The sequence below is a fragment of the Pelophylax lessonae genome (assembly GCF_965119305.1).
Source record: "Pelophylax lessonae genome assembly, chromosome: 2".
In the NCBI taxonomy this organism is placed as follows: domain Eukaryota; kingdom Metazoa; phylum Chordata; class Amphibia; order Anura; family Ranidae; genus Pelophylax; species Pelophylax lessonae.
In genome coordinates, this window is record NC_138769.1 from 274,193,756 (window position 1) to 274,210,694 (window position 16,939).

General features: G+C 43.7%; 1 protein-coding gene across 2 annotated transcripts in view; it reads left to right on the forward strand.

Annotated features, from left to right (window-relative positions):
• STRIP1 (striatin interacting protein 1) overlaps nucleotides 1–16,939 on the forward strand; it is a 652,163-nt gene that overhangs the window by 294,746 nt on the left and 340,478 nt on the right. For both annotated transcript variants that reach the window (XM_082245809.1, XM_082245810.1), the window contains exons 8-9: nucleotides 10,398–10,525; nucleotides 10,596–10,778. In XM_082245809.1, coding sequence (XP_082101935.1) covers nucleotides 10,398–10,525; nucleotides 10,596–10,778 — 311 coding nt within the window. The remainder of the gene's footprint in view (nucleotides 1–10,397; nucleotides 10,526–10,595; nucleotides 10,779–16,939) is intronic.

Sequence of the window (16,939 nt, forward strand, 5' to 3'; positions counted from 1 at the left end):
TATGTCTCTGGTATCAGGGGATATCAATATTTTATTAAGGCACATTGATACACTCTTTCAGTGGGTCAAATGAGCTTGTATGGTGAGTGTCCAGCGGGTCCCAGCCGTCTGTGCTCGGGTGCTCCGGGATCCTATTGGTTGGTGTATTGAGACAAAAGTATTGCACTCCTCATGGTGTAGTATAAAAATCTGTATTTATTTTTTTAAAAGAACAAAAAAGTGCAATAGTGCTTAAAAATATTAATATAAAACGTTGGTGGTACAGTGTTAAAATAACAGTGGAATACTGCAAGGAGCCCGAGTGTTGGAAGCCTTGTGGGACGCCGGTGAGGGTTCACCCGCTCTCTGCACGGAGCTTCCGGGTGTGACTCGGCTTGTGTTCCACTTACTACAGTGAAAACGAGGCTACGTGCGGTTCAACTTGACGCGTTTCGTCATCAATGCGTGACGTCTTCGGAAGTTGTCACGCATTGATGACGAAACGTGTCAAGTTGAACCCGCACGTAGCCTCGTTTTCACTGTGGTACGTGGAATGCAAGCCGAGTCACACCCAGAAGCTCCGTGCAGAGAGCGGGCGAACCCTCACCGGTGTCCCGCAAGGCTTCCAACACTCGGGCTCCTTGCAGTATTCCACTGTTATTTTAACACTGTACCACCAACGTTTTATATTAATATTTTTAAGTACTATTGCACTTTTTTGTTCTTTTAAAAAATAAATACGGATATTTATACTACACCATGAGGAGTGCGATACTTTTGTCTCAATACACCAACCAATAGGATCCAGGACCACCCGAGCACGGACGGCTGGGACCCTGCTGGACACTCACCATACAAGCTCATTTGACCCACTTGCCGTAAGACATTGGGGGTCAACAACATCTGGTAAGTTTGCACTGCCCACCCCATGTATACAGGAGCACGGAGGGTGACACCGCTATTGCACTGTTGATTTGAAAAACACCAACACTGAAGTTAGAACAGTCACTTGGAATTACTATTTATTTTTGAGTATATGGACACCATCTTTATGCACTAAGCACTTTTCTTTTGATTATTGGACTTTTTAATGAACTTTTAGGTTATCACTGTTATATGATATTTATCTACAAGTGTATACATCATTTTGTTTGTAAAACCAAAATAAGCACAACCTATGCATTTTATATAATTTTATTTGGTTAATCAAGCACACGGATTAGTGTGTGCACTTTTTTTGTCTATGACTGCAAAGTCAAATTTAGCACAGTATATGCACAATTTATTTTTTGTGGTTTATTAAGCACATGGGAATAGTATATAGGTGATATCACACACCCCCAATATTCAGGTATGCGCTGTAGGTAACATTCATTACACTACCTAGTACTATACGTACACCCCCAGGGCTGTTTGCAGTAGCAACCCCAATATCAACATACCCGGTATCACTAACCCACATACCATTTCATACAGCATTTTTCCCATACCATCCGGCTACAGGATATGCGCTGTTGACGTAATATCCAATATTACACAAATTTCCAGTCTTCACCCCTAGGGGATAATCACAACAGCAATCCATGTACTTCATCAATTATAAAGATTGGCGTGAGTGCTTTTCGTTCCCATGCAGGAAAGAATTTGCCTCGGTCACTTCTGTCCTACGGAATCGTAACATCCCCTACAAAATGGGGGTTCCCAGCCAAGCTGGTTGTCACATTTCAAGACCACACCACAACGTTCACTTCCCCAAAGGATGGCATAAAGAGCCTTCTCAACTGGGGTCTCATCAATGCTCCTCCACTCTCCCCTCAACGCAACACACCATCTCAAAGGCGCTCGGAACCGCGGCCCCCCAAGCAGCGCCCATCGTGATCTTAATCTACTGAGCAAAGGCCCGGTGGTTTCATCAACTCAGGATTGACCCTCTTTCTGTTAAACAACAAAGTCCCGATGGCGGTTCATCGTTGTCTTTTTTCTCTTTATTGTCACCCCCAGTTTATATAGGGTGCTAAGCACACCTAGTGATCTGTATACAATAACATTTTTTGTCATAGTCTGTTATAACTTCTCTTGGTTCTATTTGTTAGCAGTTGAACGCATATACGGCTGGCATCAGCTACAATACTGTGAGTGTTCTGGGCATTGAAACTATCATACACACCGTTACCTTTTTCACATACATAAAATGACCTACACGATAACTTCACTCAACGCTAACGGCCTAAATCCACCCTTAAAAGGAATATGTTATGTAAAGAAGCATTAGCTCTACAAACAGATATTTTATGCGTACAAGAGACACACTTTTCGGGTAAAAATCCCCCAAAGTGTTCCCACAAACAATTTTCCCAATACTTCTTTGCCAACGGTCTCACAAAAAAGGCGGGAGTTATGATAGCCGTTTAAAGCCTCCCTGACCTTCACCTTATACCACATTGTAACCGACCCGGACGGGCACTATCTGATAGTTTCTGCCACTATTAATGACCGACGCGTAACACTGGCAAACGTATACTCTCCTCAAACTCGCCAGAGTCGCTTTTACAGAGAACTTATGCATAAACTACAGCCCCTTAGAAAAACTCACCTAATCATCTGTAGGGACTTTAACATCATAGACAGTTCTCTGGACACCACCAACACCTCCAGAAGGAAGTCCTCACCACTCTCCTCCTTTAAAAATAGAGAAAATTTATACGATCCATGGCGGTGTCACCATGACTAAGAAAAAGATTATACCTTTTACTCGAATACCCAAAGATCCTACTCCAGAATCGATCTGTTCTTAACTGATCTGACCACCCTACAATCAACTTCAGACACCAAAATTGGCCTTATAACATGGTCGGATCATGCACCGATCACTATGAAACTCTGCAATACCCTTAACATACATACAAACAAAATTTGGAGATTGCTTGATCCCCATACAAAGAACAGATTGCTTCTGAGATTGGTACCTTTTTTGAAGACAATAAGGGCTCTGTGGGCGACCCACATACTCTGTGGAACGCTCACAAGGCCTTTTTGAGGGGAACCTTAATAGAGATGGGAGCTCACGAGAAAAAAAAAGAAACGCTAAGATCACACAACTTCTAAATCGGATTACTTCCCTGGAGCTAGTCAATCTCAACATACTACACACATGCTGAAGACACTTCGCCATGACTTCGACTTTTATCTTAAACGACTAAAAAAGAACATGGTATGCTCAGGCTGACAAACCAGGCTCCCTATTAGCTATACAATACAAGCATCGGCAAATTAAATCTAAAATCCCTTATATTCTCAACATTGCAGGCAAAAAAACTAACCAACCCTAAAGACATTGCGAATCAATTTGCAGCCTTTTACTCCAAACTCTACAATCTGACGACCTCAGACCCAATGACCACCCCCAATCCTGCTGAAATTCAACAATTTTTACAGGAACTACAACTACCCTTAGTCCCACCAGAGTACTTGGACCAACTGTCATGCCCTTTCACTTTAAAGGAAGTTCAATCAGCAATTGCCTCCCTCCCCCTCCACAAAGCGCCTGGCCCTGATGGGTATAGTAATGAATTTTATAAAACATACTCCACCCAAATTGCCCCTTTCCTATGCAATGCATTTAACTGCACTGCGGATACTGGAACCATCCCAAAATAATCCTTGGAAGCCTTAATAACTATTCCTAAACTGGGCAAGACCCCTGACTCCCCCGCTAACTTCCGTCCCATATCACTCCTTAACACGGACACTAAAATATTTGCCAAATTAATTGTGACTAGAATCTCGCCAATAATCCCTCTTTTAGTGCATAAAGACCAGGTGGGCTTTGTCACTGGAAACGTCAGATGGTACCAGGAGGTATATTGATTTAGTACAATGGGCAGAGCACCACAGGACACCTTCTCTGCTCCTCTCCCTGGATGCAGAAAAGGCGTTCGACCGAGTCCACTGGCAATAGTAACTGAGGCACTACTCAAATTTGGCTTCCAAGGGAATATACTTAAAGCCATTCTTAGTCTATACACCCAACCCTGTGCTAGAGTATGGACTAATGGAATTGCTTCCGATCCCTTTAATATTACTAATGGCACTAGACAGGGATGCCCTCTCTCACCCCTAATATTTGCCTTGGTAATGGAACCACTAGCCCACACTGTCCGTACTACCCCCTCAATTGCCGTTATTCAGATAGGTACAGTTGCTCACAAAATAGGACTATACGCTGATGACGTGATCATTTCTGTCACTGACCCCCTCCCATCACTCCCAGCACTTCAAAACATCTTAGATAAGTTTAGCCGCATATCCCTATACAAGATCAATTATAGCAAATCTGCAATGCTGGGTCTTTCCTTATCGCAAACAATCAAAGAACAGATCTCGGGCCAATAGCCCTTTCTCGTGGGCTCTTAACTCCTCTCTTAATTACCTTGCATTCAACTAACCTCTCCTTCTACATATGAACCTGCAGGCTCTGTTTTTCAAACTTTCACAAATCTCGCAAGGTCTCCAGAAAACCGTAGCATCCTGGGCAGGACGAATGGCACTCACTAAAATGTTTATGCTGGCGCACGTACTTTATCTATTCAGATCGCTACCTGTGCCTATCCTTTCTTCACATATCACAAAGCTTCAAGCCATATTCCACACTTGTATTTGGAAGGGCAACCGTCCCCGAATCCACCGCAAGTTACTCTGCATGCCCACCAGATTTGCAGGTTTAGGTGTCAGACATTGGAGCTTATTATAAGGCTGCTATCTTGGATCAAGCTAAAGCATGGTGGTCCCCATCTATCCAACCTATATATATATATATATATATATATATATATATATATATATATATATATATATATATATATATATATACACACACACACACAGGTCCCTCTCAAAAAATTAGCATATTGTGATAAAGTTCATTATTTTGTGTAATGTACTGATAAACATTAGACTTTCATATATTTTAGATTCATTACACACAACTGAAGTAGTGCAAGCCTTTTTATTGTTTTAATATTGATGATTTTGGCATACAGCTCATGAAAAACCAAAATTCCTATCTCAAAAAATTAGCATATCATGAAAAGGTTCTCTAAACGAGCTATTATCCTAATCATCTGAATCAACTAGTTAACTCTAAACAAAAGATTCCTGAGGCTTTTAAAAACTCCCAGCCTGGTTCATTACTCAAAACCGCAATCATGGGTAAGACTGCCGACCTGACTGCTGTCCAGAAGGCCATCATTGACACCCTCAAGCAAGAGGGTAAGACACAGAAACACATTTCTGAAAGAATAGGCTGTTCCCAGAGTGCTGTATCAAGGCACCTCAGTGGGAAGTCTGTGGGAAGAAAAAAGTGTTGCAGAAAACGCTGCACAACGAGAAGAGGTGACCGGACCCTGAGGAAGATTGTGGAGAAGGACCGATTCCAGACCTTGGGGAACCTGCGGAAGCAGTGGACTGAGCCTGGAGTAGAAACCTCTAGAGCCACCGTGTACAGGCGTGTGCAGGAAATGGGCTACAGGTGCCGCATTCCCCAGGTCAAGCCACTTTTGAACCAGAAACAGCGGCAGAAGCGTCTGACCTGGGCTACAGAGAAGCAGCACTGGACTGTTGCTCAGTGGTCCAAAGTACTTTTTTCGGATGAAAGCAAATTTTGCATGTCATTCGGAAATCAAGGTGCCAGAGTCTGGAGGAAGACTGGGGAGAGGGAAATGCCAAAATGCCAGTTTCAAGTACCCACAGTCAGTGATGGTCTGGGGTGCCATGTCAGCTGCTGGTGTTGGTCCACTGTGTTTTATCAAGGGCAGGGTTAATGCAGCTAACTATCAGGAGATTTTGGAGCACTTCATGCTCGATAACGGCCTTGAGCTCATTCAGAGTGTTGGGTCTTGCGTCTCTCAACTTTCTCTTCACAACATCCCACAGATTCTCTATGGGGTTCAGGTCAGGAGAGTTGGCAGGCCAATTGAGCACAGTAATACCATGGTCAGTAAACCATTTACCAGTGGTTTTGGCACTGAGCAGGTGCCAGGTCGTGCTGAAAAATGAAATCTTCATCTCCATAAAGCTTTTCTGCAGATGGAAGCATGAAGTGCTCCAAAATCTCCTGATAGCTAGCTGCATTGACCCTGCCCTTGATAAAACACAGTGGACCAACACCAGCAGCTGACATGGCACCCCAGACCATCACTGACTGTGAGTACTTGACAATGGACTTCAGGCATTTTGGCATTTCCCTCTCCCCGGTCTTCCTCCAGACTCTGGCACCTTGATTTCCGAATGACATGCAAAATTTGCTTTCATCCGAAAAAAGTACTTTGGACCACTGAGCAACAGTCCAGCGCTGCTTCTCTGTAGCCCAGGTCAGGCGCTTCTGCCGCTGTTTCTGGTTCAAAAGTGGCTTGACCTGGGGAATTCGGCACCTGTAGCCCATTTCCTGCACACGCCTGTACACGGCTTTAGATGTTTCTACTCCAGACTCAGTCCACTGCTTCCGCAGGTCCCCCAAGGTCTGGAATCGGTCCTTCTCCACAATCTTCCTCAGGGTCCGGTCACCTCTTCTCGTTGTGCAGCGTTTCCTGCCACACTTTTTCCTTCCCACAGACTTCCCACTGAGGTGCCTTGATACAGCACTCTGGGAACAGCCTATTCGTTCAGAAAGTTCTTTCTGTGTCTTACCCTCTTGCTTGAGGGTGTCAATGATGGCCTTCTGGACAGCAGTCAGGTCGGCAGTCTTACCCATGATTGCGGTTTTGAGTAATGAACCAGGCTGGGAGGTTTTAAAAGCCTCAGGAATCTTTTGCAGGTGTTTAGAGTTAATTAGTTGATTCAGATGATTAGGTTAATAGCTCGTTTAGAGAACCTTTTCATGATATGCTAATTTTTTGAGCTAGGAATTTGGGGTTTTCATGAGCTGTATGCCAAAATCATCAATATTAAAACAATAAAAGGCTTGCACTACTTGAGTTGTGTGTAATGAATCTAAAATATATGAAAGTCTAATGTTTATCAGTACATTACAGAAAATAATGAACTTTATCACAATATGCTAATTTTTTGAGAAGGACGTGTGTGTGTGTATATATATATATATATATGTATGTATGTATATATAGTGCTTTGTGAAAGTATTCGGCCCCCTTGAACTTTGCGACCTTTTGCCACATTTTAGGCTTCAAACATAAAGATATAAAGCTGTAATTTTTTGTGGAGAATCAACAAGTGGGACACAATCATGAAGTAGAACGAAATTGATTGGATATTTCAAACTTTTTTAACAAATAAACTTAAAAATTGGGCGTGCAAAATTATTCAGCCCCCTTAAGTTAATACTTTGTAGCGCCACCTTTTGCTGCGATTACAGCTGTAAGTCGCTTGGGGTATGTCTCAGTTTTGCACATCGAGAGACTAAAATTTTTGCCCATTCCTCCTTGCAAAACAGCTCGAGCTTAGTGAGGTTGGATGGAGAGCGTTTGTGAACAGCAGTTTTCAGTTATTTCCACAGATTATCGATTTGGATTCAGGTCTGGACTTTGACTTGGCCATTCTAACACCTGGATATGTATTTGTGAACCATTCCATTGTAGATTTTGCTTTATGTTTTGGATCATTGTCTTGTTGGAAGACAAATCTCCGTCCCAGTCTCGGGTCTTTTGCAGACTCCATCAGTTTTTCTTCCAGAATGGTCCTGCATTTGGCGCCATCCATCTTTCCATTAATTTTAACCGTCTTCCCTGTCCCTGCTGAAGAAAAGCAGGCCCAAACCATGATGCTGCCACCACCATGTTTGACAGTGGGGATAGTGTGAGTTCAGGGTGATGAGCTGTGTTGCTTTTACGCCAAACAACGTTTTGCATTGTGGCCAAAAAGTTCGATTTTCGTTTCTGACCAGAGCACCTTCTTCCACATGTTTCTTGTGTCTCCCAGGTGGCTTGTGGCAAACTTTAAACAACACTTTTTATGGATATCTTTAAGAAATGGCTTTCTTCTTGCCACTCTTCCATAAAGGCCAGATTTGTGCAGTATGACTGATTGTTCTATGGACCGAGTCTCCCACCTCAGCTGTAGATCTCTGCAGTTCATCCAGAGTGATCATGACCTCTTGGCTGCATCCCTGATCAGTCTTCTCCTTGTATGAGCTGAAATTTAGAGGGACGGCCAGGTCTTCGTAGATTTGCAGTGGTCTGATACTCCTTCCATTAGAATATTATCGCTTGCACAGGGCTCCTTGGGATGTTTAAAGCTTGGGAAATCTTTTTGTATCCAAATCCGGCTTTAAAATTCTCCACAGCAGTATCTCGGACCTGACTGGTGTGTTCCTTGTTCTTCATGATGCTCTCTGTGCTTTAAACAGACCTCTGAGACTATCACAGTGCAGGTGCATTCATACAGAGACTTGTTTACACACAGGTGGATTCTATTTATCATCATTAGTCATTTAGGTCAACATTGGATCATTCAGAGATCCTCACTGAACTTCTGGAGAGAGTTTGCTGCACTGAAAGTAAAGGGGCTGAATAATTTTGCACGCCCAATTTTTCAGTTTTTTTTTTTTTGTTAACAAAGTTTGAAATATCCAATAAATTTTGTTCCACTTCATGATTGTGTCCCACTTGTTGATTCTTCACAAAAAAATTACAGTTTTATATCTTTGTTTGAAGCCTGAAATGTGGCAAAAGGTCGCAAAGTTCAAGGGGGCCGAATACTTTCGCAAGGCACTGTGTGTGTATGTGTGTATATATGTATATGTGTATATATATATATATGTATGTATGTATGTATGTATTTGTGTATGTGTGCATATGTATTTATAGAGATGTATATGTATATATATGTATGTATACGTGTGTGTGTGTGTATATGTATATATGTATATGTGTGTGTATATATATATATATATTACACACGTGTGTGTATCTTTACAATAAAAACGATTTTGCGAATCGTGATCTTCATTTAAGCAAAAAAATTGTGATTCTAATTTTTGCCAGAAGTGTGCAGCTCTACCAAACAGAGGGGGGACTTGAGTCACATGACTTGACTTAAGTCAGACTTAAGTCACCAGTTTGAGGACTTGAGACTTGCTTGACTAAAATTAATAAGACTCAAGATGACTTTGACTTGGTATTCATGACTTGAGACTTGACTTTGATTTGAAACGTATGACTCGAAATGACTTTACTTTTTTAAGTTATTAAATATTTGCATTTTCTCAAGATGTGTTAAAGCAAAGGTAATGTGCCTGTTATGTTTCTTACACCACAGTCACTTAAAACACCTCAGTGTGTTCTGATTGTTAGGACACTGGCTGTTTAACAATGGAAATACTTAACAACATGTTTTTAGTGACTGTGGTGTTGAAATATGGCCGGACGAAGGATTTTTAGCTGTTTGGGCATTCAAAGTGTTTCTTTAATATGCCAAGAAAAAAGCACTGAGCAGTTTTGTTAATGTTGAAAATAAAACAAGACCTTTCATGACCACTGACTTTGAACTATTTAAAAGTGAAAATTGGGGTAGATCAGTATTTTGACTTGATTTGTGACCTGACCAAAATAAATGACTTGACTTGCTTGACTTCTAGCAGGGACTTGACTTGCTTGCTTTTCGCCACAGTAACTTGGGACTTGCTTGAGACTTGAAGGTTAAGACTTGAGACTTGTTGTGACTTACTCCCATGTCTGCCAAATATCTTCCACTACATAATAGACTTCACTGTGCTTCTAGGCATTGATTAAAGCCTTAGGAATTTTTTTTTTGTATCCATTTCCTGACTTGACACAACTTTATCCTTGAGATCTTTTGACAGTGCCTTGCCACCCATAGCTGATTGTTTTCTTCAGTTGCGCTACAAGGGACTGAAATGCTCCTGGAAAGCTCTTTTCATGCTGAGCTAATCAAAATGATCACAGTTGAAAGTCAAATGGCTTTGTGTGCCATCGAGGTGGTGATTAGCTACACATGATTGAGTTTACAAGTAATTTTGTAGGAGGGGGTGATCCTTTACCAATTTGGTGATTCTGTTTTTGAATTTTGATTTTTTTTTTTTCTGTCATGTTTGTGTTATATCTTTCACTTGGATGTTATAAGCTACACTGAGTAAATACAGCTGGCTAAAACAAAAACTGTCTGTCTTAATTTCAGGCTGCAAAGTCAAAAATTTTGATTATTTTAAGGGGGGGGGGGTGATTCTTTTCTATACCCACTGTACTTGCATCCGAAAGTTTAAAATCATGTCTGACTATTGTTTTCTGCTATTAATTTAGAGATATATTGGTATGATGTTTACAGCTTTGTTAAAAGTTCAAGCAGTGTGTACTGTCTACTTCTTTTTAGTATTTTTGCTTTTATGTCCTACTCATCTGCTAGTTCAAAATTGCTATTTACCTCTGTTGCTATGACATTCAATACAGGATCCCCGCTTTGTAACAATGAACCATTTGCCGTAATGCTCTTTGGTATGGTGACAAAGTTTTGCAGTGGCCATGCTCCACATTTTCCAATGAAAAAGGTTCTGTTGTTGCTGTGGAAGACTGTGTTGGTAAGTTTCATCCTGAATTTCACTGGCTTGCATTAGTTGTGTTTCTTGCTGAAAACTGTTATTTTTGTAGTGCACCCTGGGTGGATTTGAAGCGCTACAGAGAAAGAAAGCAGAAAAGCGTGAAATTCTTGGGCTACCACCTCTTCCTGAAGACAGTATAAAAGTGATTTGCAATATGAGAGCTGCTTCTCCACCAGCATCAGCTTCTGATCTTATTGAGCAGCAACAAAGGAGGGGTCGGCGAGAACACAAGGTAATTAGAAGCTATGTTCTCTGAAGAAATTTAAAACTGGTTAGTTTTGTCCCTTGCACACTGCACAGAAAATACAGCTGAATAGTTGACCTTAAAGCGGCAATAAAACCAAAATGTAATATGTTGAAGTTTACCAATCTTTAGATGTGGTGGCTGTATTCATTTTTCTTTTTCTTGGCCTTTTTTTTTTTCTTTTTTTTTCTTTTTTTTTCTTTTTTTTTCACCTAGTGAAATGGTCTGGATCATACCTCCTGCATTAGAGGGCCTTCACTCTGGATGAGTAGGTGTTCTGAAGGCGGTCCTATTCATTTAGGTTGTGAGTGCGTGTACATGCGGGTCCCCGAACTCAGTGTGCATGGGGACCCTCACCTGCACCCACACGGCTGTCCGATCGGGAGCAGCAGCTGTGTTCATGCAGCCGCTGTGTTCCAATTGACTGAGTCAATGAGACTGCCTGCACAGGGATGCACGGAACACATTTGGGGGGAAACTTATCAAAACTGGAGCAGCTGTGCATGACATCCAATCAGTTTCAATCTTCAGCTGTTCAGTTAAGCTTTGAAAATTAAAGGTAGAAGCTGATTAGTTGCCATGCACAACTGCTTCAGATTTTGACTGCTCCAGATAATTCCCCCTAATCTTGTTATATGACAGTTCCAATCTATGAAGGAGTACTAGAGCCACTGATGGTCTCTTCTGTCATAGATGACTCTCCTACCTGTCAGCTCTAAAGTACACTGAGCCATGCATGCAAAGCTTAATCTGCATTAACGCTGCTGCCAGGCTTATCCACCTTACGAACCGCTCAGCGTTTGCCTCCCCTCTCTGACAATCCCTACACTGGCTCCCGATTGCCCAGCAAATTATATTCGAAATACTAACCTCAACATACAAAGCCATTCACAACTCTGCCCCGAGCCACATCACCAACCTTGTCTCCAAATATCACCCAAACCGTCCTCTCCGCTCCTCTTAAGACCTCCTACTCTCAAGCTCCCTTGTCTCCTCCTCTCATGCTCGTCTCCAGGATTTCACCAGGGCCTCTCCCATCCTCTGGAACGCTCAACCTCAACCTGTACGGCTATCTCCTACTCTAGCTGCTTTCACACGATCCCTGAAAACTCATCTCTTCAGAGAAGCCTATCACACCGCCAACTAATCTGCCATCAGCTCATTCCCTACTCTTACAACCTCTTGTAAGCTCTTCTGAGCAAGGCCCTCTTAATCCTCTTGTATTTTCTTGTATTGTATATGTACTGTCTCCCTCTAATATTGTAAAGCGCTGCATAAACTGCTGGCGCTATAGAAATCCTTGATAATAATAATAATTAACACACCCGATCTGTGCCATAATGATGTGACTCCCCTGCACATGCTCGAGATTGAGGTCATTGTGGCCTGGCCTTTCGAGCTGCTGAAGAGACGGAACCCAGAAGGAAGAACGGGGGAAGCTAGTAGCGTCCAGGACCCATGGGATTGGTGACCTTAAACTGCAGGGGAATTGTTTAAAGAAAAAGTTTATACAGACTTTGCTGCTACCGCTTTAAGTATTTACAGAACAGTGTTTCATCTCTTTTTCGATAAATGCTTCAGGTTAGGTTCACACATGTCTGTGAGTTTCCCCTCCATTTTCACTGCAAATTTCCTAAGCAGCCGTTCAGTGGTTTAGCTGCGATTTTAGATGCAAATCTTTGAAGCCAGCAGCCACCGGCATCTTTAACATTAGCTGGCTGTTAAGGAGTGAGCCGAGAAGCCGGCCGATGTGTCCCCAACAACGGATGACTCATCCCGCTGACACCTGAATGTAAAAAAAACATTGCCTGCAATTAAAAATCTTGACAGGAAATGGAGGGGGTGGTGGCATTCACTTGCCCCGCCCTTCCTGAACCATACCAGGCCATGTGCCCTCAACATATGGTGGGGGGAGGGATGCTGATGGGGACAAGGGCCTCTTCCCCACAACCTTAGCTGGGGTTGTGGGGATCTGCAGACAGGGCATCCCCAGATCCAAGACCCCCCCCCCATGTAAATGAGTATGGGATACATTGTATCTCTGTGCTCCTAAATAATGGAAGTGTGTGTGATCTGTGCTATGGATAATTATTACGAAAAAAAATAATGTAAATAGAGCTGCTGCTCCCACTTAAATTTACTACCAGGATAGTGTCTGATGTGGAATTTTTAGCAAGAAATTAGTTTGGCGCTGCTCTGTGCATAATGCAATCATTTTAAAACCACCAAATTTTGACAAAACCAATCTTTCACAAAACCTCAAAATATCAAACAATCTATATAGTGCAGATAAAACGCAGTGTGTAAAGATTATACCATATCTTCATAATAGGAAAATGAGTGCAAAAAAAGCAAAAATATTTTGAAAGTGCCCAGTGTAATATATCAAACCTATTACACTTAAAACCTCAACCAATCAATATAATAATAAAATATATAGAATAACAAGGCTAATATGAAGTGATCTGCGCTCTAGATAGAAAAATATCTATAGTAAACGATTATCCTTCTGTTATTCCAGCATTTCAACCAACACTGTAAGTCCTTATACTGGTGCTGTTAGAAAAAACTATTTTTGGTGGTGTTACTGCAAAGGGAGTTCCACGGTATCATGCAATGTGCCTAGTGTCTCCACGCGGGCCCCCCTATTGTTTCGCTCACCAGAAATCTCTGCCCTCAAAAAAAGTTACCAGCATTCACAGCTCCACCTGGCTGTATATGGATATCCAGGACCAACCCAAGGATGTTTTCTCCTTCCAATCCCCAGCAATTGACATTGCAGAGGTTCTTTATATATGCGGCACTCCCAGTAATCTTCGGCCCCATACAGGGGTTAGGCTCCTCCAAAGTAATGGTGTCAGGCAGGCACTCGGCTTGTCTAAAGGCTCCCACTTGCTACTCAGCTGGTGAGTTTGTTCAGGGAAAAGAGAAAATCAACCAGCTGTGTAGCAAGTGGGAGCCTTTAGACAATCTGAGTGCCTGACTGGCACCTTTACTTTGGAGGAGCCTAACCCCTGTATGGGACTGAAGATTAGTGGGAGTGCAGCACAAGTGTGTCAAGCGTGTGTGGCGGCAACCAGGTAAGGAGTAAAAAGGCAAGTGTCTTGCCTACAGTCAAGCACGGTGGTGGGAGTGTCATGGTGTGGGGCTGCATGAGTGCTGCGGGCACTGGGGAGCTACAGTTCATTGAGGGAACCAAGAATGCCAACATGTACTGTGACATAATGAAGTATGAGCATGATGCCCTCCCTTCGGAGACTGGGACGCAGGGCAGTTATTCCAACATAAGGACCCCAAACACACTTCCAAGATGAACACTGCCCTGCTAAAGAAGCTGAGGGTAAAGGTGTTGGACTGACCAACCATGTCTCCGGAACTAAATCCTATTGAGCATCTGTGGGGCATCCTCAAATGGAAGGTGGAGGAGCGCAAGGTCTATAACATCCACCAGCTCTGTGATGTCATCATGGACAAGTGGAAAAGGACTCTAATGGCAACCTGTGAAGCTCTGGTGAACTACATGCCCAAGAGTTAGGGCAGTGCTGGAAAAGGCAGTGCTGGAAAATAATGGTTATCACACAAAATATTAACACTTTAAGCCCAGTTTGGACATTTTTTTAATTAGTGTGTACTCGCTTTTGTTGCCAGCGGTTTAGACAATAATGGCTGTGTTGAGTTATTTTGAGGGGACAGCAGATTTACATTGTTTTACAAGCTTTACACGCACTAATTTTACATTGTAGCAAAGTGTAATTTCTTCAGTGTTGTCACATGTTTTGCTTGCGTCTATCTAGCAAGGTTACTTTGCGGTATAATCAAGGAAACTCAGACCTCTGCAATGTATAAATGTGCTTTTAATATACAAAACCTGCGGTACATACAAAACTATTACAATATTAGGAACATAATGCAAGACTGACGGATATAATAATGCCTAACAAATGAACAGCCTATGATCTGTAAACAGAAATACACTTAAAGTTACTTAACTTATTAGGAACAGTGTTCTTAAATCTCAGATGACAAAGAGGACTCAGGCTTCCTAAGCAGTTGCTGAAGAATCAGGTGAAAGCATCTTGGTTACAGGGGTCTCTGGTGTTCAATGCATCAGAGTCCTGGGTGAGACTAAACTCTTAACAGCTTGGGCAGTGGTATTTTTAGAATATACCATCCCCCCAAGCCAACACCCTTTATCCTGAGGAGAAAGGGCTTGCTTATCCATTGTTTGGACAGTGACTTTACTTTTTTACGGGGGGAGGGTGGGCTTGGTCATACTGCATTCCTCGAGCCTTACATCCAGGGTTCATACGGTCCTGGAAATCCTGGAAAAGTTTTGGAATTTTTAGATGACACTTTCCAGGCCTGGAAAGGTCATGGAAAATTAGGAAACACACTAGGTTTTGGAAAAGTCATGGAATTAAATTACTGTGGAGGAGCAGATGCTTAATTTTAACTATTTTATGATAATTATATTGCCACATACTGTATTTACATTTCGCTGTATTAGGGTCCTTTTAAACGGCCGCTCCGCTGCTTAAGTCCGCTGCAGACTTTTTTTTTTTTTCACAGAGCAGATGACATTTGTGTCATCCGCTCCGTGTGCCCGCATATCATCCCATCCGTTTGCGGATGACATACGGACATAATGTAAGTATATGGAATTGCGGATGTCAGCGGATGACACCGCTGACATCCGATGTTCCTTCCTTTCCGTTTTTTACACGGATGAAAAAATAGGGTTCTGTTCCATTCGAAAAAACGGAACAGAACTGAAAGGAGGAAAATCGGATGTCAGCGGATGGTATTCCGCTGACATCCGCAATGCCATTCACTTACATTATGTCCGCAAATCATCCACAAACGGATGGGATGATTTGCGGACACACGGAGCGGCCGTGTGAAAGGACCCTTAGCGTCCTTCTGGGTCCGCTGTATGCGCATGCTGTCATTGGCCAGCAGCAGCCGAAGAGATGACCCAATCAGGCAGCGGGGAGGGCCGGCCGTGGTTTGCCTGGAGACACTGTGACTGGCTAGCAGCAGCAGTAACAGCCGGGAGATTATCAACCAATGAGGCAGTGGAAGCGTCACTGGAGGGCGGGCCGGCCGGCCGCATGAACGTGATGATGACGCGGAAGGGGGCGGTAACTGTTTCGGTTACCGCACCCCCGCGTCACATTCATGCGGCCGGCCCGCCCTCCAGTGACGCTTCCGCTGCCTCATTGGTTGATAATCTCCCGGCTGTTACTGCTGCTGCTAGCCAGTCACAGTGTCTCCAGGCAAACCGCGGCCAGCCCTCCCCGCTGCCTCATTGGGTCATCTCCTCGGCTGCGGCTGCTGCTGCTGCTGCTACTGCTGGCCAGTGACTGACAGTAAGGGCAAACTGCGGAACCGGAAGGACACCTACCTGTACCAGTGCTATATGCTGAATGTAAAAATGCCCCCCCCCCGTGTTATTTAGCCCCCCCCGTGTTCTTTAGCCCCCCCACAGTGTTCTTTAGCCCCCCCCAGTGTTCTTTAGCCCCCCCAGTGTTCTTTAGCCCCCCCAGTGTTCTTTAGCCCCCCCCTGTGTTCTTTAGCCCCCCCCTGTGTTCTTTAGCCCCCCCCGTGTTCTTTAGCCCCCCCAGTGTTCTTTAGCCCCCCCAGTGTTCTTTAGCCCCCCCCAGTGTTGTGTTCTTTAGCCCCCCCAGTGTTCTTTAGCCCCCCCAGTGTTCTTTATCCCCCCCCAGTGTTGTGTTCTTTAGCCCCCCCAGTGTTCTTTAGCCCCCCCCAGTGTTCTTTAGCCCCCCCCCCCCCAGTGTTCTTTAGCCCCCCCAGTGTTCTTTAGCCCCCCCAGTGTTCTTTAGCCCCCCCCAGTGTTCTTTAGCCCCCCCCCACTGTTCTTTAGCCCCCCCCCACTGTTCTTTAGCCCCCCCCCCACTGTTCTTTAGCCCCCCCCAGTGTTCTTTAGCCCCCCCCCCCAGTGTTCTTTAGCCCTCCCCAGTGTTCTTTAGCCCTCCCCAGTGTTCTTTAGCCCTCCCCAGTGTTCTTTAGCCCCCCCCCCCCAGTGTTCTTTAGCCCCCCCCAGTGTTCTTTAGCCCCCCCCAGTGTTCTTTAGCCCCCCCAGTGTTCTTTAGCCCCCCCCCAGTGTTCTTTAGCCCCCCCAGTGCTCT